General features: G+C 40.0%; 2 protein-coding genes across 11 annotated transcripts in view; one reads left to right on the top strand and one right to left on the bottom strand.

The window, feature by feature from the left end:
* Nucleotides 1-588: 588 nt before the first annotated feature.
* On the bottom strand, nt 589-9,689 carry ssuh2rs1 (ssu-2 homolog, related sequence 1). 2 transcript variants are annotated; one of them, XM_081707740.1, is made up of 14 exons: nt 9,505-9,689; nt 9,387-9,422; nt 9,230-9,294; nt 7,554-7,658; nt 7,137-7,212; nt 6,381-6,510; nt 5,404-5,464; nt 4,830-4,951; nt 4,503-4,565; nt 4,142-4,224; nt 3,645-3,737; nt 3,057-3,162; nt 2,346-2,453; nt 589-1,608 (listed from the first exon to the last, which is right to left on the bottom strand). In XM_081707740.1, exons 2-14 carry the CDS (start codon nt 9,407-9,409, stop codon nt 1,468-1,470), a joined length of 1,176 nt encoding a protein of 391 aa, XP_081563866.1. In that variant the 5' UTR covers nt 9,410-9,422; nt 9,505-9,689; the 3' UTR covers nt 589-1,467. The 2 variants fall into 2 exon arrangements, with proteins under 2 accessions (XP_081563866.1, XP_026863466.2); XM_027007665.3 differs by lacking the exons at nt 9,230-9,294; nt 9,387-9,422; nt 9,505-9,689 and adding an exon at nt 8,096-9,187.
* A 2,052-nt stretch (nt 9,690-11,741) lies between these two features.
* grip2a (glutamate receptor interacting protein 2a) overlaps nt 11,742-27,221 on the top strand; it is a 26,328-nt gene continuing 10,848 nt past the window's right edge. For 2 of the 9 annotated variants that reach the window (XM_035522165.2, XM_081707675.1), the window contains exons 1-9: nt 11,742-12,327; nt 17,886-17,966; nt 19,221-19,356; nt 21,626-21,771; nt 22,171-22,257; nt 22,966-23,041; nt 24,117-24,262; nt 24,607-24,754; nt 25,377-25,531. In XM_035522165.2, the coding sequence (XP_035378058.1) occupies nt 12,165-12,327; nt 17,886-17,966; nt 19,221-19,356; nt 21,626-21,771; nt 22,171-22,257; nt 22,966-23,041; nt 24,117-24,262; nt 24,607-24,754; nt 25,377-25,531 (1,138 nt within the window). In that variant the 5' untranslated portion in view covers nt 11,742-12,164. Of the gene's footprint in view, nt 12,328-14,205; nt 14,234-15,902; nt 16,784-17,885; nt 18,039-19,220; nt 19,357-21,625; nt 21,772-22,170; nt 22,258-22,965; nt 23,042-24,116; nt 24,263-24,606; nt 24,755-25,376; nt 25,532-27,221 lie in introns of those variants that run through there. The other 7 variants (XM_081707676.1, XM_081707677.1, XM_081707682.1 and 4 more) reach the window with 7 other exon arrangements.

Raw genomic sequence — 27,221 nt, 5'->3', positions numbered from 1 at the left:
TGCCATCATAATCTTCAAATGAAGATCCATATTGGCTGGTAAAGTGGGTCAATTTTTTTCAAAAAGCAGGATGTTTGAAGTTTACGCCACATCATTCTGTGAGATTACTAGCTGGTTGCAAAGTTGGAGTCTGATTATTGCCTGACTCTTGTAAACCTGGAATTTTTCCATTATTTTTTCATAATAGTGCATGTAAACATGTTTGGATTACTGACAAAATCTGATTTTCTGTACTCAATGACACTGTGTGCCAATGTTACATGAAATCTGACACATTCATTTAAGACCAGTTTTTTTGCTCATATTTCATGTGGAGTTATATGTATACAGCAGAGGAATTACATTTTATGTATTATGTATTTATGTATTATGTATTATTATAACATGCATCAAACAAAAAACAAATTCACTATTATTCAGAAAGACCTTTCCCCAAATAGTAAGTGTACAAATATCGCTAATTAATATTTATAATTTGCTGAAAAATAGTATTAAAATCATGTTAATATGTAAGTAATTACACATTACTACCATTGCATTAATATACAAAAGAATAAAGCATTCATAAGAAAACCCATTGCACAAATCTGAGAAAATCATAATATATTATTCAATTATCAAATACATTAGGTATGTGCCAATAATGTGACTTTTATATGAGTGTTTTATTAATAGATTCATGGCAACAAGCACAGGTTCAGTAAAATATGTCAATAGACTGCAAAAAGTTTTGCATTAATTCCAACAATGTTTTACAGTAACAAAAACTAATGATCTCTTGTCACTTACATTACATTTACAATTATGGGATTTAGCTGATGCTTTTATCCAAAGTGACTTACAATTATAAATGAATACAATTTGAGTAATTGAGGGCCTTGCTCAGGGGCTCAACAATAGTAAACTGGTGGTAGCGTGGCTTGAACTGGCAACCTTCTGATTACTAGTCAAATATCTTATGCACCAAGCTACCGCTGCACGTCATGCACATTGACAGTGACAGCATGATTGTGCTAGATGCTGGGTAACCACACACACAAAAACAGTAAAAAACAGGAAACATCACATTAGACACATACATTTCTGGCACTTCTGTGAGAATACAGGTGGCAATTCATATGTATGCAATTTTAATACTTTGGCATATTTGAAAAAATCTTTTACATTTTCATTGTGTTGATAGTATTATTAGTTTGAAGTCAGTTGTCTAATTTAATTTTCAATATTATCAGATGGAATTCAGAGCAAGGATCTGACACTGCTGAGTGTTTTTACCCAACACACCCATGTTTTGGCTGGGCAAATGAACTTACTAATGCTGCCCATCACAGGCCACAGTGTCTGTAGGTATTCAATCCACCTGTGCACTAAGCTACCTGATTTATACTCGCTGTATCCCCTTCTTTGTTAAAGAATGAATGAGAAGGTGGTTCATGAAACTAGGTGGCCCAGCAACGCTGGGCCACTCTACATCACAGAGCAGCAGCATGTGGCTGGATAGTTGTCTGCATTCACGCTTGACTCAGTCCCATACACAAAGTACATATAGGACTTTTCTTTCCATGTGTAGCTCACCCGGGTAATGGGGATCAGCTCTATGGTGTGGCGCTGCAGTGGAAAGATTTTTATTTAGTAATGGCACCAAAAATAAGTACTGAAAAACTGATGGTTTTTTATATATATAATGTCAATATGTCACCATCAACTTTAAAAAACTAGAAGTCATTGTGGTGAAGAAAGAGTAATTAAAATTAAAATAATATTACAATAAAAAATCCACAGACATGTTTGTAATGACAAAGTGGCTTTTAGTGTGTGTTCTGATCCCTCATAAACTAGTCTTAACAGGACTAAATTTCCAAAAGCAGTTAGTGTGTTCTTATTTGTGGACTATATACATGACAAAAATTTGCAGAAAGAGGCACCTGCACATCGGAAAAGAGTAAACTCTGCAAGTTTGAAGCCGGCCATGGAGCATAAACACCCCCCACCTCACCCCCACCGCCCACACACACAAACACACACACAAACACACACACAAACACACACACAAACACACACACACACACACACACACACACACACACACACACACACACACACACACACACACACACAGACACACTATGGCCACCCCCACCCACAAGAAAAAAAGGAAGAAAAAAAAAAACCCAGACAACCAGCGAGAAAAAGAAACCAAGACAACAAAAAAAGCGAGGCTGTAACAAAGATAGAACACTAAACACATTTTCTTTCATACTAAGATCAGTACTGAAGCAAATGTGGTCACAAAATTAGCAGAGGAAAAAAACACACATACACACACACACAAAGAACTGCATCACCTGCTGCAGAATGCGGGAAGTCTGGAAGTATCTGGATTGGTGTTCTCTTATTAAGCGCTCAGAAGCTTGGACAATGGCATGGTTTGGGAAGCCCATCACTGGGTAAAGCTGAAACACAGATGCAGAAACACAGATAATGAAACAAAAGCACACGTTAACAGTGGATCATTGTTTCTCTCTGCACGATAATTCTCCCTAACAATCATCTCTTCCCCCTCATCTTCATATTTTCATCCTCTCTGACAATCTCTAACTGGTCCTTTTTATGTCTTCCAAAATTTCTCAAATTAGGCTTTTTTATTGTTTTATTTTAATTTGTTCAATTTATTTTTATTTAAAATTTTTACATGCAATTGTTTTACATCCATCATGCAAGGTAACCTACTTTGTGAGTCTATAATAATGACTGACTAATTGCTACATGTTTAACTTTTCAAGACATAAAGAGCAAAAACATTTATTTTTGGCTACAGGTGTTAAGATTACGATTAATTTTACAGTTAGACTTAGAAAATTATTTTTACATATACGTAGTTACATCACAATAATACATATATGTGACACCTGTTTGACCAGACATCCTGAAAAGGCATTACACCAAATGTAAGTGTGTGTGTGTGTGTGTGTGTGTGTGTGTGTGTGTGTGTGTGTGTGTGTGTGTGTGTGTGTGTGTGTGTGTGTGTGTGTGTGTGTGTGCATGCATACATTTACCTGATACTGAGAGTCTTTGAACATTTCCCTGCCTGTCACTTTGCAAAGATTATCTGACTTCAGGCCACTTGACTGCTCCACCAGATAATCATCGTTATTGTTTGTCCTGAGGAGCAAAGAACACAAGCAGATTTCACATTATAGACAAATTACTCACACCCATATGTCAAGTATCATGGATATGTTGGTGTAGTTTAGTGGGTGGTGTAGTGTAGTAGTGGGTTATGAGGTTGCTTCTCCTCTGGGAGAGCTCTACCCACAGTATCCTCTGAACACTACATTTTCCTACCTCCAGAACATGACTGAAACTGTAAATTGCTTTGGAAAATAATGTCTACCAAATGCATAACCCTAAATGAAGAAAAGCATCTTTTCCAAATACATGTTTTTCAGCACTATTTAATTGCTTGTACAAACTTGAGGTTAACTGGGAAGTAGTTTGGGACTTTAACATTTAAATCAGGGGAACTACTTTAGTATAGTGTTGATAAGGACGTTCTGTTTTAAAACCATGTGTGTCATTTTAAAACATTGAGAAAGATGCTGCAAGCACAACTAGTGTAATGTGAAGTGCTCACCAACACTCACCATTGCACCTTAAGGTTGATGAAGACAAGGAGCTGTCTCTTCCCATGACAAGTGTCACACTCGCAAGATCCCTGCCCTTTGCATCTAAAGCAGCTGCAAGGAATGCATCCACCACAAATTAAACTACACAAAACTTTGAATCTTTGAATGGCTAATCATTTTGGCTCTCTTAAAAGTTCTCAATAACTGATCACAGATGTACATTTGATACAGCTGCAAGAAGTCTGTAATAAAAAAATGGGGGGACTATTCTGATTTGATCATTATTTCCTCAGTTGTAAACATAACTTCAGTTTAGCCAAGCTGTTTGTGAATACTCCAACTTAAAAATGCCAGCAACAAAGCACAAAAACTTGGAACACACACACACACACACACACACACACACACACACACACACACAAAAAACGACAACATCAATTCCATTCTTTTATCCTAAAACATTGACAGAAATAAAAACACTGACATAAACAAAATGGGCAGGGCAAATGTCTTACTTATCCCTCCCACGGCCGTTGCAGTGCGTGCAGCGATCGTTACCATGGCGAAAACCAGAGCCATTACATAGCCAGCACACTTTCTGTAAGCAGATCAATTTAGAAAATTCTAATACCATTAAAGCACATTTTAATAACCCTCTACCATGTGCCAGTGACATCACAAATCATTTTGTAAATCTATAATAAATAGAATGCTGTAACACTGTAGTAAATGGAATAGAATAAAACATATATAATATATGGAGATATAGTATAAACAGAGAAGTATATACAATATATTAAATCAGACCAATAAAGAATAACTCTGAAGCCCAGAGTAAAAGGATGAATTGATGCATAACCAGCAAACACGACTCACGCTTCCACAGCCAGAACACTCTTTGCATGGTGTTCTGCCCATACCAAGACACACATGGCAGTTCTGCAAGGGAAGAGATACAACCATCACAATTCACATTCCCTGTATTTTATTTGCTAACTAACCAATACATTTACATAATTTGAGTTGTTGTTTTTTCAATATGATACAGATAATATATTCCCATGTCTTCAATACTGTCCTCTGAATTTTAGCACCCCAACAAATGTGTCTTCTCCCTGTCTTTTAGTAAACCTGCAGCTGGGTATGACACTTCCCGATTTAATATGAGCAGCTTGGAGTTTTTTCTTCTCTTTTTCCCTTTACCTTGACAGAGGACGTGTAGGGCACCCTGATGTTCTGCGTGTAATCCTGGAATAAGTTGGGTGCCTGGGCTGCTATTTCCCATGGGCCTGGTGCAGGCTGGATAAATGCATCCACAACCTGGTCTGAAACACAGGGAAGACATTCACCAAAAGTCGTCCCTAACAGCCCTAGCCTCTGTGACATACGAGGTCCATTTTTACATTTCATTAATTCATGTGAGGACGTATTTATTTGGGTATTGTAACATTGTGATTATGTGGACGTCAGAGTGAGTCTTTCTTGAAAACATGGCTAATTGCCCCCCCTGGAGTCTCAACAATGCATAGCACTTTTCCATTGCAAGCCAGTGTGTCTCACTCTGTCACAATTTTTCCTATGTCATTACATTCTATGAATGCAAATTCGTACTTTTTACTGTAGTGCACTACACATTTCATGATAGAGAGACCTGTTTATGTGTTCAGTTACATGAATTATCATCTACATTGCAATCAGAAGTGGGTCAATTTGTTGTGTTTTAAGGAGAAGTGTTGCACAGACAGATTTAAAACAAGACACGCTCTGTGCACATTACCAATGTATGGCTCCTGCTTCCACTCTGTAGATCTGGTCTCAGTGAAGGTCTCCAAACGATACTAAATGGGAGATGATCATAAGTGGATAAAGAACAGAAACTCTATAAAGTTAGGTCATAAGCATAAACTGTAATTTCTTATTACTCAGAAACCTAGTGCACACACTCATAGATTGCACACAAGTGCTACTGCACTGTAGTTGCAATAGCACAGTTTTCACAAGAGGAAATATCCTTATGCAACTCATGTTTCTGTCAGTTCTGTAATTTCTGTTTGTGTAATGCTTTACTTTAAATGTATAAAACCTATAAGGCTCTGGCAAAACTATAAGCATTTACCTAAAGAATTGTCACACACAATTCTAATTTGCTAATAACTAAACATTAATAAAAGATAGTGGTGTCATGCTGTTCCATGACACTAGACATCAGAACTCCAATTCACATGATGCCTCATGAAATTATTGGAGATCTCTGATGATTATTCTCACCTGACTCACATTAATCTCAGTGTATTTAAGCAGAGCTGTAATGTTTTCTCATTGTGAAGTATTGCTTCTAATTAGTATGCTTACTGTTCCTGGATTGCTTTTCTGGTATTTTTGGGTTCGCCTGTTATTTGGATTATGTTTGCTTGGATTTGCCCCTTAAGCATGTTGCTTGTTTTTTTAATCATTCTGGTTCTAATATATGCATGTCTCTGACTTTGATTTGGACACCTCTGTCTTGTTTTATAGCTTTGTGCAGAATCTTACTTATTCCTGTCTCCTGATAACGTTTTGGACTTACCCATCTCCTAGTAAACTTATATCACAAATATTAATCCATGACTATCTGAATTCATTTCGAACCTTACAAGTGGAAGATGTGTCATCACTATCCAAACAGGCTAATGCTAACTTTCCCCCATCTTAGCTTTCAATCAATGGAGTCATATGTTGTGACATAAACCAAGATGATAATGCATTTCCCCATACCCTGTAGGTGTTGAAGGCTTCCATGTTGGTGATGACTCCATCCCGGGCCGGATCAGTGCTGTAACAGCATTTACTGGAAGCATAACTCACAAAGGCATCACGGGCAGTGTCCTCGGTGATGGAGGGAATGCTGAAAAGAAGTCAAAGTCAAAATTATAGTGACATAACCTCCCCTTAGCTCTTCGCAAGGTCTACCATGTCACACAGGTTGTGTAACAATTCAATGTTCTGTAGTTCAGACAGTAGGGGGAGTTTATTATGTATTAAATGAATTATTTACATTTATATAGCTCTTTTCTCATACTCAAGGATGCTTTACAGACATACACACACACACACACACACACACACACACACAAAATAAGATATATAAACATTTTTACACACACCAATGAGAAGCAGCTGCAAATCTGCGCACAGTGTACTCTCTATCACAAACAGCAGTCTTGGGGGACTGCACCAGGTGCAGGGGAAGTGCAACAACCAGACACATCTATATATAGTTACATTCATATTCATACAGGACAATGTACAGTATCCAATTAACCTAACCTCCATGTTTTTGGACTATTGGAGGAAACTCCACCCAGAGAAGGCCGAGAGGCCAACATGCTAACCACCAAGCCACCGTGCTGGGTTGTGTCACTTCTTTTAAAAGGCAATGTTTGATGAGGATGTGGGTATCTTGTTGCAGGTGGATGCTTAAGCCAGTGGCAGGGTGTGTATGTCTAGTGCACTGAGAGAACAAGCACTTACTTCCAGCTGGCCTCAACGGGGCCATGTTCTGGTACAGGCATCGGTAGTGTTGGTACTGGAGGAGGAAGGTATCCACCTGCAAAGGAGGCAAGAGAAAGAAAGAGAAAGGGACAGTAAGCATGTAGAAGAAATATGTATTTAAGATAAGATGGAAGTGATAGACAAGGTGCTGTACTCTGGCATAACTGAAGTAAGATTAAAGTTTTTCTTGTCCTTTAATCCCTAATTGTAGGACTTTGCACAATCAAAGTTTAATGAAATGCCCAAGATCAAATGATCAATAGAGAAGTTCAAAAATATTTTACTGGTTAAAATATTTTGTATATAGAAAATATATTAATTAATGTTTATAACCATAATAAACAACAACAAACAACAACAACAACAACAACAACAACAATAATAAGGTGTGTGCACCTCCTCCACCCGAAACCGTGCCCTCGTAACCTGGTACGCTGTCAAACATACTGGCAGGGGGGGCTGATGGGGCCCCTGAGTCTGCTGCTGAGCCAGTGATCATGGCTGAAATGAAACCAGGCACACCGGTTAGGGCAGGATAAGTCACCACTACCCTAAAGATGGATTCAAAACTCAACCTGCTTATTAAAATATTCTGGACACACCTCCTCTGCTCTCCTGTCCGTATATGTAGGCTAGATATACATCAATTTTAATTTGGCATATTTAGGGATTTTGTATAAATGTTAAGGCAGCCAAGAAGTCGTACACAACACATGACTATTTCTTCTATTCACATCTGACGTTCCTATGGAATATTCCTAATCTTCCTAATATTTCCCTTTTCTCTGTAATTAAAGCTACAAGGAATTTCTCATAAAATCAAATATCAAAATACAAGTAAATAAAAAAGAAAAGACAACCTTTAAACGGCATATTTGGTTATGCTGACAGTGTAAAAGTTTGTAATATTTATAATTTATTGGCTCAAAATCACTTACCCCCAATTCTTTAGGCTGCTCTTGGAAATCTAAATCTTACTGAATATGGAGAGTATTACAGTAGGTCTTTCCAACAGATTCAAGTGTACTGCCTGATTTACTAAGTAATACTTTGACGTGGTCTGCATTTACGTGTTTGCCACGAGCGCTCTTTATCGGAAATGGTCCTTTACTGATCAGTGAACCTGTGATGAAATCCTGTTCATTCTCACTATTGCCAAATTTATTACGCTTATTACGCACTTATTTTTCTGTAGCAAATATTGCTAGTCGCAGGTTGCGTTTTGTGGTCTTGTTTCTGTAGTGTATTTGCGTATTTGAGTTTTCTTCCCAGTTTGTCATGTTGTCCACAGTCCCGTTCCCTCTTCTCGTATACACACTGGTGACAGTGGCCAACAAGATATTTGCGTCTTGCCATCGTTAATATAATAGGCATGTTCAGTTGAGCTTCGCCTCGTCTTGGTCAGCGAAAGTAGCTACAATGTATATACAAATATATAACATAAAAAACCCCCATAACATTTATTTTCGTATGTGGGCATAATATCCACACACATTGTATATTTCACAGCATACGTGCTGTATTAACTACAGTCTGTGGGTACATGTTTATTATCGGATATTCTGGGCAATACGGATTAAGCGCTGTCGTGATCAGGCAGGCTCTCGACTGCACAGCCCATGCAGCGCAGCGCAGCACCAGTAAGTGCAGAAACTGCAGCGACTGGCTCTGAAGCCTGCAGCCGCCTGGCGGTCACGAGATTGTAACGTCGTATGTCATCGTGACGCGCCGGATAAAAAAAACAACAACAACGCAAAAAACAACCCACTATGTCGCACGCAGGAGCGCACGAGAATCCACTTCAAAGGATTTCTCAGACTTCTGACACCAAACACACACGATCCGAATTACTAACACGTAAGAAACGGACACACTGACCCTGTGTTCAATTTGGAGTACATAAATGTACGTGCACCAATAGGAATACACACTGAACGTCTGCAAGAAAAAAAAAAGACTAAAGCTAACGAGTGAGAAATGAGTAACCTTCTTTAACAGTTTAATTCACCCAGATCTACGAACAGCATATGTTTAAGTTAAGACGCATAGCACAGGCGAAAGACATAGCCTACCTGTTCCCCCCGCTGTTGAAGGTACGTACGCAGTGTTGGCGGTCCCGTAGCTGGACCCATAGTCACTTTAAGGTGAAAACAGTTAAATTAATGTTGTGTACAACTCACTCGAACATACTGTAACGAAGAATGAAAATACAGCGAATGTTAAATTTACCTTAGAATCGGTGTCTTCTCCATATCAACTAGCAGGCTGCAGAAACCGTTTGTGAAGAGTTAACAATGCTGATACCCTTACAACTTCCCGTTAACTTTGGAATGTATCATGTGATTACCGTAGTTTGTATTCTATGGTGATGTGCGTTACTGAAGCGTCTTCGCTGTAAATATAAGCGGGTCATATGCATTTGCTCCTTGAGCACAAGTATCTCTTGTTTTGCCACTGTTTTATATATTTGTATATATACACGAAGCACCTTTTTCCTGTGTGCTTTAACGCTACCGTTCTAGTGCAAAAGACTGATCAGGATCACTTTCGTTTTAAATCTTGTCTACGTATCTCATCCGTTTCAGTACACAGTGGTTTAAAGGAGAAGCTCGACAACTAGACGTTGTCCTGCTCCCTTTAGTGACCCTTCAAAACAGCACAATACGGAATAATTTCCTTAATTTCCGCCTCTTTGCAGATCCTCTGAAGGAAGACTGCAGACAACAGAATTTATTGTAAAGGCTTGGTCACTAGCGTGGTCAACCATAGGGAAACACACAAACACAATTTACATAAAAATAGTGTCGTTTAAATAATACTGTTGGTTCTGTTCTGCGTCAAGCCTTTGGTCCTCCACCCACTGGGGTAATAGGATGTGCCAAGAAGCTGGCAGTGACATCTGGCAAAACAAACCTCCTGCATTGTTCAGAACAGGCCTACAGAACATATGCAGAGTTAACTAAGGTGCAGATTCCAGCCAGCTATGTCCTGCTGATACCACACAAACCATTGCAGAAAGCTAGTACTTTACATTTGTTTGATTTTACTGCATTTATAGGGCTGTTTTTCACTTAGGCTGTTCACACTACCCATATAAACAGCATTTAGAACTTGCCTGCCAGGTATGCATATTTTTAGTGTTCCTCATTCTCTCTGCAGGAGTGTCTTGTTTGCATTTTAGAAGTTCCTATGGCCTCTAATGGGTGCTTGTGAGTGAATGAAAGTATTGAGAATCATTCTTTAGACTATTTTCTTAATTAAGACATGGTTCAATCAGGATAAACTGATTTCTAAAATCATATTGTCACAAACTGCACAGCCCTGTCGTAATCTTAGTAGTTATACTAGGTAGTGTGGTCTAAATCACTTTTGTGGGGAGTGAAGTGGAGTCACATGAGATGTGTGAAAAGGCAGTAACACTGGCAAAACAAAAGGTGTCATAACAGCTCTTATATTTACTGCCACGTCCTATCAGTCTTCAACTGGTGTTATCTTACTCTGCTGTCTCTGACACACTCTTACTCTGACACACTTTTTATTAGAAAAAATATGAGTCAATATGTCTGCTTTAGCTTCTGGACTGCATTGTTTTCTTTTTTATTCTCCAATTGTTCTGACTTCATTAGTCAACAGTACTATAAATGTGCATATCACATTCATCTTTAATAGTCACTTTGGTTTTATAGTGGTGGGGGTAATGCCTCTGTTTTGCTGGTAATAAAAAACGGGCCTACTGGCTGCACTGATTCTTTTTTGGGACTCTTACTTTAACATTCACTGTTTTACTCAACCAACTATTGTAGTAGTATAATGTTGGAAAATGTGTGTTAGCTGAATGACATAACACGTAAGTGTTATTTTATGGTGATTTAAACTTTGGTTGGTTACTTACAGTTTAAAGACTTTGAACTATGACTCCACTAACTTTGATGCCACAAAAAGAGGCAGAGCATTCTTTTCAGAGTACCTGCACTGATGGAACAATTAGCTCTTTTGCTGACTTCATAAAGAATGTATATGGGTTAAGTCTCTGTGAAATACAACACCAATTAATGCATCTTACTTTTGATAAGTACAATAAAAGACAGTTGTTTGAACAGCACATCTACACTGTCAGTCACAAATTCACTGACACATTTGAGGACATTGTTTTCTACTTACTTTATGCATAAAATCTATTTAGTTATCTATTTATGCTTAAAATTTAACACAAATACATTTTAATACATGTTCAGTACATTAAGTTTCTAATGTTTCACTTTTTATGGAGTAATATGTTATTTTTACTTCTACTCTGAAAATAAAATAAGGAAGCATTTGTGTACTTCTGTCAACCATACTATTAATATTATAATGTCATAATTGATTATTGGATTCTACACTTCCATGTTAATATTTTAATGCAGTTTTTTATTGTTAGTGTTACTAATGGTAATGAAAGCTCCTCTGGTGCGCTGCATCCTGCAGTAGATGAGGTCGGTTGTGAGCCATGGGCTCTGGATGGGACGTGTCCTGTGGTTCTGCCAGACTGGATCTCTGCGGAGAGAAGCTATATTCCATCTGCCTTCTGCGCTCCCAGCCAGAAACACACACATGCGACACGCGCGCACACAAACATAGCCCACCGGCACTTTGAACAGCATCCGTTTATTTATTTGTGTTGTGGTGGCAGTGTTGATCAGGCTTGTCTGTGGCGTGACTATAGGAAGGTTTATGATATGAGACATTGCGTCTGTCGTCCAACTGTGAGACAAGCTCATGGATGCGTGTGAAACGACCCAGACGACATCCATCCAGGAATGAGAACAAAACTGCCAAGAAGGAGACGGATTGAGAAGGCAAAGGAGGAGATACAAGGAGACCCACAAGCACGAGTGGGTGAAGAAGGGAGATGCCGGATTGCTCCTGCTAGAATATAGGCTGTTGGAAGCCTGTAAGAAAAGATAGAAGGGAAAAGGAAAAGTGAGTGATAAGAGCTTGTGAAAGGAGCAGAGGGAAAGAGTTGAGATGTGGCGTGTGAGTTGCAGCATTAATCCCAAACGCCTTCCCGATGGAGTTCCCTCTCCTGTCAGCTCTGTGAAGAAGGGACCAATTGGAGGACTCAAAGGGAAGAGGAGAGTCTTCTTCTCTCTGCGCTGCCGCATGGGAGTCATAAAAGGAAGAGCCAAAGGTATTTGGGTGTGTGTGTGTGTGTGTGTGTAAGAGGAGAGCTTGTGATAGACTGATGTACAGTAATTACTGTATGTCACAGGTGCAAAGCTGGGTTTGTACTGTGTGGGTGCGGTCAGCAGGGTGGATGTGTCTGGATGCATATACTTGGTCAGGAATACTTTAATACTGTTGTCTTAGCCTGGCTATGAACTGATCATGTTCAGTTGTGTACAGTCATGATTGTAGTTCTTAGATGATGACCTGATCTGTAATACTATGCCCAAACCACAAGAGAGCACTGTAGTAACAAAATCAATTAAACCATTCAGAGAATTTTTTATGCACAACGGATTCAGATTCTTTAAATATTTACATTTAGCTTAGAGCTAGATGATTTCACAGATTTTTAAAATATCTAAATGTCCACCTGACATTTTTGACAGAGTATATGGAGTATATATACTCTATAGAGAGTACACAGATTATTCATTATACACACTGCCTGGCCAAAAAATAAGGTCACCACCTGAATTTAACTAAACAAATAGGTAAGAGCCTCCCATTGGATAATTACTGCATGGTGATTATGTTTCAGCTGGCAACAAGTTATTGAACCCTAACTGATGCAGTGAGTGGCTTCTCATTTGTTAAACTACCATGTTGAAAGACACGTCCTGTGGTCGTGGAAAAGATGTTAATCTGTTTCAGAAGGGTCAAATTATTGGCATGCATCAAGCAGAGAAAACATCTAAGGAGATTGCTGAAACTACTAAAATCGGGTTAAGAACCGTCCATCGCATTATTAAAAAGTGGAAGGACAGTGGGGAAACATCATCTTCGAGGAAGGAATGTGGTTGTAAAAAAAATCTTGAATGATCGTGATTGGCGATCACTTAAACGTGTGGTGAAATCAAATCGTAGAAAAACAACAGTAGAACTCAGGGATATGTTTAATAGTGAAAGTAAGAGCATTTCCACATGCACAATGCGAAGAGAACTCAAGGGATTGGGACTAAACAGCTGTGTAGTAGGCTAACTGGCAAAAATGGCTTCAATTTGCTAGGGAGCATAAAGACTGGACTCTGGAGCAATGGAAGAAGGTTATGTGGGCTGATGAGTCCAGATTTACCCTGTTCCAGAGTGATGGGCGCATCAGAGAGGCATCTGAACTGATGCACCCATCATGCCTGGTGCCTACCGTACAAGCCTGTGGGGGCAGTGCTATGATCTGGGGTTGCTGCAGTTGGTCAGGTCTAGGTTCAGCAACGTTATGTGCCCAAAGAATGAGGTCAGCTGACTACCTGAATATACTGAAGGACCAGGTTATTCCATCAATGGATTTTTTTCTTCCCGGATGGCACGAGCATATTCCAAGATGACAATGCCAGGATTCATTGGGCTCAAATTGTGAAAGGTGGTTCAGGGAGCATGAGACATCATTTTCACACATGGACTGGCCACCACAGAGTCCAGACCTGAACCCCATTGAGAATCTTTGGGATGTGCTAGAGAAGATTTTGCACAGTGGTCCAAATCTCCCATCATCAATACAGGGAAAAATGAATGCAACTCTGGACAGAAATAAATGCTGTGACATTGCAGAAGCTTGTGGAAACGATGCCACAGCGAATGCGTTCCGTAATCAAAGCTAAAAGCAGTCCAACGAAATATTAGTGTGTGACCTTTTTTTGGCCAGGCAGTGTGTGTGTCTGTGTGTGTGTGTGTGTATATATATATATATATATATATATATATATATATATATATATATATATATATATATATATATATATATATATTGTCAAAATTGCACACCTGATGGACCATCCGAAATGTTATGTTTGTGCCATGGCAGGATAAGCCTCTCCAAGGAATGTACCACTGACAGAGGTGGCATAAGACAATCCTACCAATGATTGGAAAAGGTAGGATTGAAGGAAAGGACAGAGGCACTAATCATGGCACAACATCAAGTCCTGAGCAATAGATCGATTGAAGCAGGGGTGTATCACACCAGCCAAGACCCAAGATATAGACTGTGCAAAGGAGCCTCTAGACAATCCAGCACAAAGGAGCAGGATGCAAGGTGCTGCAGTGCAACCACACTCTGAGAGACACAACCGAGTAGGAGATCATATACAGAAACATATGTAAGGCATATGAGCTAGACACCCTCAAGTCCAGACAGGAACCACAGAGCGTGATGGAGAACAACACAGCTAAGATCCTGTGGGACTTCCAGATCCAGACAGATAAACAAAGTAGCAGCGAACCAACCAGACATCATTATAGTAGACAAGGTGCAGAAAACAGTAGTGGTAATCGATATGGCAGTCGCAAGTGATGGAAATATCCAAAGAAAGGAATATGAGAAGTTGTAAGGGACTGCAAGAACAAATAAAGACAATGTGCAAGGTTAACCTCAAGTTTGTCCCAGTGGTAATAGGGGCACTTGTCACTGTGACCCCTCAGCAGGCAGAGTGATTTCATCCCAGGAATAACATCAGTCTCAGTCCAGAAGTGTGCAATTCTAGGAACAGGGTGGTGCACCTCACCCTCAAACTCCCAGGCCTCTTAGAAGACTGATGTGTGATTGTGTGTGTGTGTGTGTTATTGTGTAGGGGAATTGAGTTTTGGGTATCTGGTGCAAGTGATAAATGAACAAATGGAAAGACAGGTGGGGGAACTGGGCAAGCTTCCCCTTTGCCACACACACACACACACACACACACACACACACACACACACACACACACACACACACACACACACACACACACACAGAGAAAGGGAGAGAAAGAGACTGTTGAGGCTGAAGCCAGTTGTCCTCGGTAAGTGAAAGATCCTAAGCAATGAAACATGAGAGCAGCCACTCATAGACCCTCTTGGGGCAGAGTAGAGTTGCTGTAATTCTTTAGTAGAGAACTGCAAACCTTATCTAGATATACATATTGTCGTTTCAAAGGGAAACAAACCGAGAACTGGGATCTGTAGCTGTGTGGATGTGGAAGGTACTGACACGGTCAGTGTTTATGTGAACAATGTATTTGCACACATTTTAGGAAAAACTATGGTACAGCAAATAAAATGGTACATGTTACAACAGACAGTCAGCATGAACAGTATTTAGTGATGTGGTTGTAACAAATGAATTAAGCTAATACATTTTCATTGGCAAAATGATATATATTTTTCATTCCATACAATATATATTGCAAATCTTTCTGCAGCTATCTATTAATCTGTCCTGTTAAAAGCTGTCAGCAGTAATCTGAATGGGAAAGACTCTTTGCATGTTGAGTAGTTCAGCAAACTGTTAAATGGAAAAGCTAAGTGCCTATGGGAGAGAGGGAGAATGAGAGAGTGTGTGTTTGTGTGTGTTTGTGTGTGTTTTTGGTTTGTAAGCGATAGTTTTTCTAGTGGCACTTGGGGGTTGAGAGCATGCCAAAAGAAGGGGATGTGGCTTTTGTGTTGGTGTGTGTGTGTATTAGCACAGTAAAGATGAGACTACAATTGTCAGGGAACAACTCGGCACACTGTATGTGTGCGCTTGTCTGTATGTGTGTGTGTGTGTGTGTGTGTGTGTGTGTGTGTGTATGTATGTGAACAGAGATGATTAATAGTGCAGAGCAGGAGGGAAAGAAACAAGCGTGAACACCTCATGATCCCAGGAAGAGAGGGAGGAGCTAAAGAAGAGGCAGGAGCCTTAGGGACGGAATTCGTTCCCTTGCTCTAGGTCGTGGATGTCTTGGGAGGCTTGCAGGAGTTCTGCTTCCTTCCCAGGCTGCAGTGCCGCTACAGCCAGACCCTGTCCTTTCTGCGCCCTCTATTCCGACGCATGGAGCAGCCAGTATGGTTTAAGCCTCGGAGTTTAACGTCTGAAACCCCTTGTTTGGATAGTAAAGCTTGAAGGCAGAGGAGTAGATGGTCCATGCCTGGCTGGTTTCAGGGTTCTGCTGGTGGTTTGGATGTATATCTGTTTTGGATGCTAAAGTTTGGAGTTTGCAGTGTGGACATCTGATACCTGTTTGAATGCTGAGTTTTAGATATTATGGTGCAGGAAGATGTTCACTGAGAACAGGTTCTTTCGGACATTGAATATTCTCTATTTTTAATAGGATCCTTTACAGAACAGGATGGTACAGCTAGTGTTGTAGGATATGGGACTGAAGACACACATGCCTTGTGGGCCACTGTAGCACCACATTCCATCTTTCTTAGGGAAATGATTCAATGTAAACTGGATTGCTACAAGAGCCTTGACTCAGGGAGTGTACCAGGTCAGGGCCATTGGAACTGTTGTGACAGTTCCCAGTGAATGCTGACAAATTCCATAATGCTGAGCTGTTGCGTGGTATAGTAAAGTCTGACAGGTGTAGCTAGGGTCTAGACGATTTTCATACTCTGGTGCGTGGAGTTCTGGAGTTGTGATTTTACTGCCATGCTCTGTGGTTTACGGAGGGAAGGTCGCAGTGGTAAGTCATCTACACCAAAGTGTCCATTTCTATCTATCTATGTATGTTGTCCAGTAGAGCACTGTAACTGGAGAGTTTGTGGGTTGTTGTGACTGCTAACCTTTCCATTTCAGATGTCAGTCAGCTGTTGTCCAGACTGCATTATATCTCTCCATCAGCTCTTATAGCTGTCTGCTCACAGAACGTCTATATGTCTCTGCTGATAGAAAGCATGATAAAGACTTATTGGTTAAAATGAATGTAGTATTGTGGCAATATTGCTATTTGAAAACAGGACGCGCAGGGTGATTCATAACTGGTAGCCTACTCTAACACTCTTTACCACATTTCATTGCATACGTATGGCATAGTTTGTACTTGTTGGTTGGGGGGGTGGGGGGAGAGAATGTGGCGTACAAAGCTTTGCCCACTAATGGAGTTTGTAGGCAAATATGGAAATGGATGTTCAGTGCAATGATCTGAGAGAGCAATGACAACCAGGTCTTGTGTGAGCTCTATAAATAAAATTCTGAAAATAGACTGCAAGCTTCTGCCAGCATTGTTCGTACATGGGGGCATTTAACCTACATCAGTAATGGTGTCATCATAGGCAGGGCTGATGGAGTGTCACGCTCTAAATTAGTTTCTGACTTTTTAATTGACTTGGAAAATTGGTTTTGTTGGTTCTACCGCAATAAAGGATGAATTTTACTTTTTTTTTTTAATCAGGCATGACTTTGGGAGACTCTCTTTCTGCAGAGACTTTCTCTCATTGATCATATTTATTGAACCTGTTTACTTTCAAATGTAAGCAGACTGGATATTCTTTGGGTAGTAAATGACTATTTGGCTTTGGAAGACTGGATTGGTACAAATCTGTAATTCTAAGTATTTTATTTAAAAAATGTTCTTTTCAAATCAAAATCAAATTCAATGTGGATATGTGGCTTGAACCTCTGATAGTTGTCTGCGTTTAGAGATTATTTATTCAACAAATGCTTACATATTACCTAAGCAGAGACAAAGCCATTTGTCACCTATATAAGGAGAGACTACAAGTCAAGAGGTCACCATGTTTTACATGTGGCTACGTGTGTGTGTGCGCATGTGTGTCGTTTTACAGATGACGGCCCATATTCAAAAGGGAGCAAAGATGCAACAGTGGGTGACAGCAATGTGGCCTCTAAAAGATGCAGCATCGGTGGTAATCCGGCATCAGACGTCTCCTTCACACTGTCCCTTGACTGACTCATGCCAGCTGTGCATGCTGCCATGGGTGAAGGGCTTAGCAAACACCCACAAATGCGCGTCCACACCACACACACACACACACACACAGAGACAGACAGACAGACAGATAGACACTGTGACAGTCTTGTGTACTGAGGTGAACAGACAGCTTGTCTGGGCTTGTGCTGATACTGAACTTCTGTCTCTTTTGAACTCAGCACCGTCCTGCTGCTTTCTTTCTCTCTGTTTCCATCTCTTCTTCTCTGTCTGCACATCCACTTCTCTGTCTCTCTCTGTTCCCTTTGCTCGCTACACACACACACACACACACACACACACACACACACAGTTTCTCTTTCTTTACCTTTCTCACTCTCTCTGGTCATTTAGAAATGTATGTAACAAACTTATTTCTGATCCACCCCTGGTTTGTAATTTAGTATTGGCCTTATTTTTAAACACCTTATTCACCTCTTGCATGCCATTGTCATTTGATAGTCATTAGAGTTTGCTGTGTTTGAAAATTAAAATGAATAACCCATGCATTATACAGGGGCTACTTTGGGTAGTAGGATGTAGACAGTGATCTTTCATTTCTACCATTATTGATAGCCTCATTTTCTGCCTTATAAATGACATCTATATAATACACATTTATTGTATTCAGTAGTAATAAGTAAGGTTTACAGAGGCCTTTAGAAATGTAAGTTGCCTATTGTTGAAATACTAAATTAACATTTACACTCGTGTCCCTCGTCATTTTATCTTGAGATTCACCAACTACACATGCGTCGTTGCTGCCAGCAGTCTCAGCAGTCATCAGCTGGGCTTTGGAGCTATAGGAAAGACCCCTGAACCAACCACACCCCTGTTCATCTTTAGCTGAATAAAGACACAGATTTCCTAAAACTCCAAGTGGAATATATTGTCCTGCCTTTTTAACCAGTCATTAATGTAGCCAGTAAATAGAGACCAGCAGAATAGCCTAGTGTAGGTTTGTTACATGAGTTTCAAATATGAAAAAAATACTGTCAGTATATTGTTAGTCTGTAAACATTTTCCTTTACTAGATCATTTGGTTCTGGTCATAAGGTGTCAGGTGTTACTTTGCTGCCCTAAATTAGCAGGATGTAGGTTGTACTGGCCTCTTGTGCAGCACCTGTCCTCTTCTGACTGCTGTGTGTGTGTGTGTGTGTGTGTGTGTGTGTGTGTGTGTGTGTGTGTGTAGAAGAGCACAGAGGGCTGACCACAGTGGAGCTAATTAAGAGAGAGGGGTGTTGTCTTGGTCTTACCATCTCTGGAGGCTCAGACAAAGACAGCAAGCCTAGAGTGTCAAACTTAAGACCAGGAGGCCTGGCAGCCAGGTAAGACCCTGCTCTCTTACACACACACACACACACACACACACACACACGCACGCACGCACACACACACACACACGCGCACGCACACACAAACAAAAACAAACCATCAAGTGACTCACTCAATTCCCTCATTTTATTCATTTCTCGAGTCTATCATACTCTGCAAGTGTTCCAAGTCAACACTTATGGACTAAAACCTTAACTTTAGCCCCAGTACATGAACTTAACCTCTGAATTAGCCTCCTAAGTGTGTGCTTTCAATTATGAAAGGCAAACAGTATTAACTTTAATTGCATGTAGTATGTATATTTCTGAATATATGTATGTACCTCTAGGTGCTGTTTCTGTGTGTGTGTGTGTGTGTGTGTGTGTGTGTGTGTGTGTGTGTGTGTGTGTGTGTGTGTGTGTGTGTGTGTGTGTGTCTGTGAGAAACGTATGCTGCTGCATCATATCTACCCCTCAGAGTACAATGAATCTGACAGCACAAGCTGATGTAAACATCACACACATACACAGACAATTCATTTAGACATTAAATAAAATTTAAACTGAGTAGTGAATCTAACCTGAGGGCAGCTGGAAGACATAAGCAGAAGGTTTGTATGTATGGGTGTATTTATGTTATGAGAAGATGGGCATCCTCTCATGGTTTGAAAGAAGACACTCACTAAAGTCCGATATCTCAAGGACTGAGAGATGATTGTTTTCTGCCATAGCAATCTGTAATTATGTGAAGAATGATATCCTCTTAGTGACTGAGAAGACTGTATCCTCTTGGGTATTACAGTGGTACTTTTATTTATTCACTGGATTCTTAATTATTTTTCCTCGTTTTAATTTCATGTCTTAATTTTTTACTGTCATTACAATAGCCTTTCCGAAGTGTTAGATTTCAGGAATGTCTGCGCATTTATTTCTTTTTGTTTTAATCATTTTTATCTCTATTAATTTTTAATCCTATTTGTTTTCTTCTGCTAAATCTGTTTCTTTGTATTTTCATATTTGTAAAACACTTTGAGTGAAGGCATTGTATGAAAGGTGCAATATAAATAAATTTGCCTTGCCTTAAAGAGGCTAAATGTATGTGTCTTAAGGACTAAATGTATGCATCCTAAGGAATAAGGACTAAATATAAGTCCTAAGGAAAGATTCGGTGTGCATCTGCAGCCAGATGCTGTTCCTTAGATAAGAAAATTCTTAATTCTTTTGTTATTCAATACATGTCAAACAGCATACTTCAAATTTCAGGTACACTATATGGACCTCTCTTGCCATGGACAACTATATGAGATTGTTGGATTAATGCCCATGCCTTTATGGCTAAAACAGCCTCCATTCTTCTGGGAAGGCTTTCCCCAGTGAACACCCTGACAGAGTGTAAAGACACTGGCAGCATATTTTTAGATGGTTTCATACTGACATTTATTGAAAGTAAGATATGACATTTAAAAATATATATTTAGGGCTGCCTTGGAAATCTGTCCTATTTTTGAAAGGTTTGGATTGAGGTGGTTGTTAGCGTTAAGTATGTATTAGTGTACGTAAGCTTAATTTAGAAAGGGGTAATGAACTTGTCCTATGTTACTCTCTCTCTCTTGGTAAATTAAGTCTCTGTGCAGCGTGAATGTCTGGGGCTGTTTGTTTGTGTGTGTGTGTGTGTGTGTGTGTGTGTGTGTGTGTGTGTGTGTATGTGTGTGTGTGAGAGAGAGATTTATTGCCACTAACAGGCAAATGCTCAGTGCTGGGTGACAGCAGTCAGAGTTCAGAGCTTTAATTAGCATCCACACAAACTCATTGTGAGTCAGTTCAGGCCTTATTACACACACACACACACACACACACACACACACACACACACACACACACTATTATACTTATGTCATGTCATTGTCCTCAACATTGTACTGTCAGGGCTAAACACTGTGATTGGGTATTGGCAACACGCAGACCCTTCCATTTTATTTGAATGGGTTGAAGATATGGCACTCCTTTATTAGTCATACAATGCCTAGTAATCAGTACTCTGATAAAAAAAAATCATTCATAACTCTCTAATTGTTTGTATGAACCTCTAAATGATTTACACACAGGATTATAAATGAAAGGTTCTTTAACCTTTAAGGGCTGTCTTTTCTGTCTTTGTGAATAAGTGTGAAAAATATAATAAAGTTTCTGTAGGGAAAAAAAATATCACTCAATATTACAAGCTGTGGTTTTATGTAACTTTCATGATTGTGACCTGAATCCAGTCTCTGTGTGTGAGCTTCAGGAGTGACCAGCTGAACGTGGGGGACTACATCAAGTCGGTGAACGGCATCAACCTTAGCAAGCTGCGTCACGATGAGATCCTCGGCATGCTGAAGAGCATCGGAGAGAGGGTGGTGCTGGAGGTGGAGTACGAGCTGCCCCCGTTCGGTAGATACACAGCACACCTGGGCAGAGAAATTCCGCTGAAACCTGTGTCTCCGTTGACTTGCAGTACCTTGATGGAAAGAAAACATCCAAAGGAGAGTTCAGCCAAAGACAGGCGCAACAGTGTAATAGTGTGCCTACAGGTTGCATACAGAGTGCCAATTTGGACAACTTGGATAGTGCAAGAAAGCTGAAATATCTTATATTTTAAGTTTGTATATACCAAGTAAATGTATATACCAAGTAAATACAAGTAAATGCAATTTGTTGTACTGTATGTGAGGGATATATTGTATATAATGATGTGTGGAAATATACTGTATGGCTGAATGCTGGTATGGTGTAAGGCTGTGTGACTGTATGGCTTTATGTCTGGTAACCCACATTCTTCTCTGTTGTCAGCCCCTAGCAGTTCAAACACTGTAATCTCGAAGACCATTGAAGTGCGTCTGGAAAAAGAGGGTAACACTTTTGGCTTTGTTCTCCGAGGTATGGTGCTGTCTTCTGCTTTTCTCCTCAGACACGTTCAACTAGAGGTATTCAGCTCCAGACATTGAATCCGAATCCACTCTTAGATTTTAGAATCATTTAGTTGATGTTATAGTTTCTCAACCCAGTACTCAGGACCCACCAGATGGATCACATTTGTTCTCTTCTATAGCTCTCAGTCCACCAGGTATTCAGTGTTCCTAATGGCTTAGGTCATTTGGAAATTGAAAAATTGTCCAAAGGAACTAATTAGTTATTCATTTAGTTGTAATGGGATATAGGTAGAGCAAAGTTGTGTCTGGTGGGTCCCAGCTCTCGAGATTCAAGTACTAAAGATTTTGCACTCTTCCTTAAGTCAGGTGTGATGGCAAAAGAATATTAGTTAGATTAGTAGCAACTAATTAGTAACTGTTAGAATAACTACAGTGAATTACAAAATGCAAGACCAGATTTGGACTCAAAGTTTAGAGTTGAATACATCTGCTTTATATATTTTTAACACAAAGTGGGGGCATTCATAAAGAAACAAACCCAAGAATAGACTAAACCTTTGCTTGCTGCAACACAGATATTCATGTGTTAGATGTAATTCCTCTTTGTGCGCATGTGTTTGCACGCATGTGTATATGGTTGTGTGTGAACTTGCACGCATGTGTTTGTGTGTGTGAACTTGTGTGCATGTGTTTGTGCGTGTGCGATTCTTTTCAGGGGGATTTCATGAGGACTGGCATAAGGCGCGACCTCTAGTGGTGACCTATGTCAGACCCGGAGGCCCCGCAGACAGGTGAGACCAAGTGAGACCAAGATGAGTCAGAACATCTGTGTCTTTGTGTGTGTGAGATTTGTCAGATGCATGTAATGTGTGTTTGTGTACTATAAAAATGGGAGTGTCAAAATGAAATGTGTGATAATGCATGTGAAAATAGCCGGATTGTGTGGCATGTAGTGCACTGAAGCTTATGAGCTACATTCTGAAGCCTGTGAGCTGGTGAGAATAAGTGAAAACAGCAGGCACTGTGAACCACAAAAAGAGTAGATCTCACGCACACACATACTGTGAACCACAAAAAGAGTAGATCTCTCGCACGCACATGCTGTGAACCACAAAGTGTAGATCTCTCTCTCTCAAACACAAACACACACTGTGAACCACAAAAAGAGTAGATCTCACGCACACACATACTGTGAACCACAAAAAGAGTAGATCTCACGCACACACATACTGTGAACCACAAAGAGTAGATCTCACACACACACATGCTGTGAACCACAAAGAGTAGATCTCTCGCACGCACATGCTGTGAACCACAAAAAGAGTAGATCTCTCGCACGCACATGCTGTGAACCACAAAAAGAGTAGATCTCACACACGCACATGCTGTGAACCACAAAAAGAATATATCACACACACATGCTGTAGTGTACAAAAAGAATAATCACACACTTAACTTTTAGTGAGACTATTAGTTTCTTTCTCAACTGTTAGTTACACTGCATGCAAAATGCATGGTGGCGTAAAAGATGTTCGGATGTGTTCTGCGCGTTTGTAGTATACATTATATACTTCATTCTTTCCCTTTCACTGTACCTCTCACCTTTGTTCCATCTATTTCCACATTTCTTCTGTGTGATTTTCTTATTTCTCTCATTTCACTTTGTGTGATTGTTGCTCTTTAATATATTGTTCTATATTTTGCTGAACTCACCCTCCCTCTGTCTCTCTCTGTGTCTCCAATCCTTTCTATTCATTTGTGCCAATCTGTTTCTTTCACTTTTTCACTTTCCTTTCTGTGCGTCTTTCACGCACACAATTTGTCTGCCCCTTTATTTCTTCCTTTGGACCTGCTCTGCTCTCTCAGGGAGGGAACTCTACGTGCCGGGGATAGGCTGCTGAGTGTGAATGGAGTGGCTCTCAACCGGCAGAAACACGCCGATGCACTAACCCTCCTGATGCAGAGCAGCCAGGAATGTTGCTTCCTCATCGAGTACGACATCACTGTCATGGGTGAGCACACACTCAGATGTGCAAAAGCACACAGACGGCAGCCTGAACACATGCATACGAAACACCAACTCCCACCGCTAACTTTTCCCCAGGGCTCTGAAATCATTCCAACTTTCCCCACATTGTGCACGAGCAGTAGCTGCGACAACTTGCTCACACTCCTCTGTTCCATTCTTCCACGTGCTGCTGTTTTGTGTTCCCTGGTGTGGTCGCTCTGGATGTGTGTTCAAATGTGTGTGCAACCTTTTCATTGTGTTTTTGTGTGTGCGTGGTTGTCCCAAACGTGTTTGCCTGGTTGCAACGGGTGTGTGTGTGTGTGTGTGTGTGTGTGTGCGTTCGGGCAGACTCAGTGCAGCAGTCATCAGGTCCTTTGCAGGTGGAGATTTGCAGGACTGTAGGCTCTGTGCTGGGACTTAGCCTCACCACCTCCCTCTATAGGAGCAAGCGAGTTATTACAATCCAGAAAATCAAGGCTGCCAGTGTTGCAGACAGGTAAGCAGCCACTGAACTAGCATACACACACATGCAAGAACACACTGACTGAGTTCCTAAATGGCTTAGTAATTAGAGCAGGGAAAACACAAAGTGCACAGGTCATGGGGCTTCCAAGACTGAGAACTGCATTAGAAAGTTATAATTGTTTACTATTTATTAACACCAAAGTTTTCCATATGTTTATTATAAATATATTTAAGAAAGGTGGTTTATGACTGCATCTGCTCGAGTAATAGAACTGTATGAGGTTAAACTGGAGCCTAAATTAAGCAAACAAAACAACAGCACATGCTCTGGAAGATGGCACAGTATCCTTAATCCCTGCTAATATCATGTAGATGAAACACAGTAAAGTAAAACAGCCTACACATGATCCAGTTATAATATCATGGATGTGGCTTAACATGCCACTTTGAGCTTTTATGTAAAAATTAAGTCTGTGAAATGCAGAGTAGTTTACATTATATCAGCTGGTTAGACAACCAGAAAATGCTGATTTAATTGTCATAAAACAGAGAGAAATGAATGTTGTATGATGATCTGGCTTTTTCTCTATTTCTATCTCTCTATCCATCCATCTATGCATTAATCTCTCTCTGTGTGTCTGTCTGTCTGGCAGGTGTGGTGCTCTGCATGTGGGTGATATCCTCTTGGCTATAGATGGCATGAGCACAGAACACTGCTCTTTAATGGAAGCCCAGCAGTTGCTATCCAACTCCTCAGAGCACACCAAACTAGAGATTCTGCCTTTTCAACACAGCGCACATGACACTGGTAAACACACACATTCTCTCTTCTCTCTCTCTCTGACCTTTCTGCCATGCTGGGTTTGGAGCTGATCAAGGGACACTGCTTTAGGCAGTTCTCTTGCACTTGCAGTGAATCATTCTTAATCTGCAGAATGCTGTAGGCAAAACATCCTTCTCCCTGCAGAGAGAGACACACACACACACACACACACACACACAAGCACCACCCCCTGCCACCCACACACTCTGGCATGGACACAAAACAGTGTAATGATTCATTATATATGGCACTGTGGGTGATGCTTTAAAACATGATGAAAAAAAAACAAAACAGACCAAAACAAAACAAACCCACAATAATCTTTATTAATGTTGCTCTCCAGCATCACAAAAACCACCCCGGGGCCACACTTTCTACACAGCATCCTACACACCTTTTCACTCCTTTTCCTCAGCTTTTCTGCAATGCCCTGTGTTTAGGGAACAGCTGTCAGGCTCTGTAATAACAATAACATAAGAGTGTTCTCTCAAGGATAATCAATTTTGGCTGTGAGGCCAATCAAGCGCTTACAGTTTAAACTAACAAATCCACCAACTAAATAAGGAACAGTCAAAGCAAATTCGGAACAGGCCCAGTGCTGTGCCATATCTATAAACCCACAATTCCACACTGTGACAGAGTGGCTGCTGTGATTTAGATAAAAAGTGAGAGAGAGAAACAAAACAACTGAGAGAAGGCTTCGAGAAGGTTGTCATCTATCTCTGCCACACAGTAAGGCTAGTGGATAGAATGTGTGCATATGTGCTTCAGATCTACCAGAAGCAGGTTTGACAGAGCAGGGTCATATTAACATTTACTAAACACATTTGAAGACAGACCTGTTCTGTCAGGTTGGTTCTGATGTTTAATTCTCTTTAAATTCTATTGGGTAAGCTTTGTTACTTCATGGTTCAGCTGAGCTGAAACAACAATCAGAATGAATGGCAGTAGCAACCATTCAATATATTGCTGACTTTAAAATAGACAACATACTGTTAGTTCATTAGTCAGAAGGCCAGAAACATTAAGTACATGAATTTAAACTAGCAGTGAAGGATACTGGATGATGGACTATGAAATGTGTGTTTGGAGAAAATCCAGTGTTTGAGGGCATGTATGTGATCATCATTCTGGCAAGTGTCTGAAACACTCAGTACAAGACACATGCCATTTTCACAATATTTAAATGAGTGCTATATATTATAAGGCACGGTGTTATATGGAATACTTGACCTGTACAAGTGGTGCATTTCTTAATATAGTGCTAGTAGTGTGAAAGATTATAAAAGTTTACACTTAAGGATTTACACACAGTATTTATTTTACCTAGCCACCAAGATATTCTGGTCATCAATGGCAAGATTCTAACTGGTGTAGAATTGCTGGTATGCATTAATAAACATGTTTTACTTATATAGTTTACCTATATATTTATATAGTATACTTATATATTATATAAACATATAGTTCATGGTAAAAGAATCAGTATCAATACAATTGTGTATTGTGATGCAAAAATGGTGTCATAGCAAAGTATTCAAATGATACAATACAATAAAAAGAAAATCATATAATGTACAGTACTGCAGATTAAAATGACCACAAAAACAATATAGCATCATCAAGAATTATGTTAATAAATGTATCATTCAGTAAGATTTTTGTCAGGAATGCA

The sequence above is a fragment of the Electrophorus electricus genome, chromosome 25, assembly GCF_041902795.1.
Source record: "Electrophorus electricus isolate QZ-2024a chromosome 25, ASM4190279v1, whole genome shotgun sequence".
Classification (NCBI taxonomy): domain Eukaryota; kingdom Metazoa; phylum Chordata; class Actinopteri; order Gymnotiformes; family Gymnotidae; genus Electrophorus; species Electrophorus electricus.
Note: the sequence above shows the minus strand (reverse complement) of the source record. Positions and strands in the feature narration are given on the sequence as shown.

Coding starts and splice junctions, on each gene's coding strand:
- ssuh2rs1 (XM_081707740.1), bottom strand. CDS start 9,409: ATGGAGAAGACACCGATTCTAAG. Junction 7,659..9,229: donor TTCAACAGCGGGGGGAACAG/GTAGGCTATGTC, acceptor GTTTCATTTCAG/CCATGATCACTGGCTCAGCA. Junction 7,213..7,553: donor CACGGTTTCGGGTGGAGGAG/GTGCACACACCT, acceptor CCTCCTTTGCAG/GTGGATACCTTCCTCCTCCA.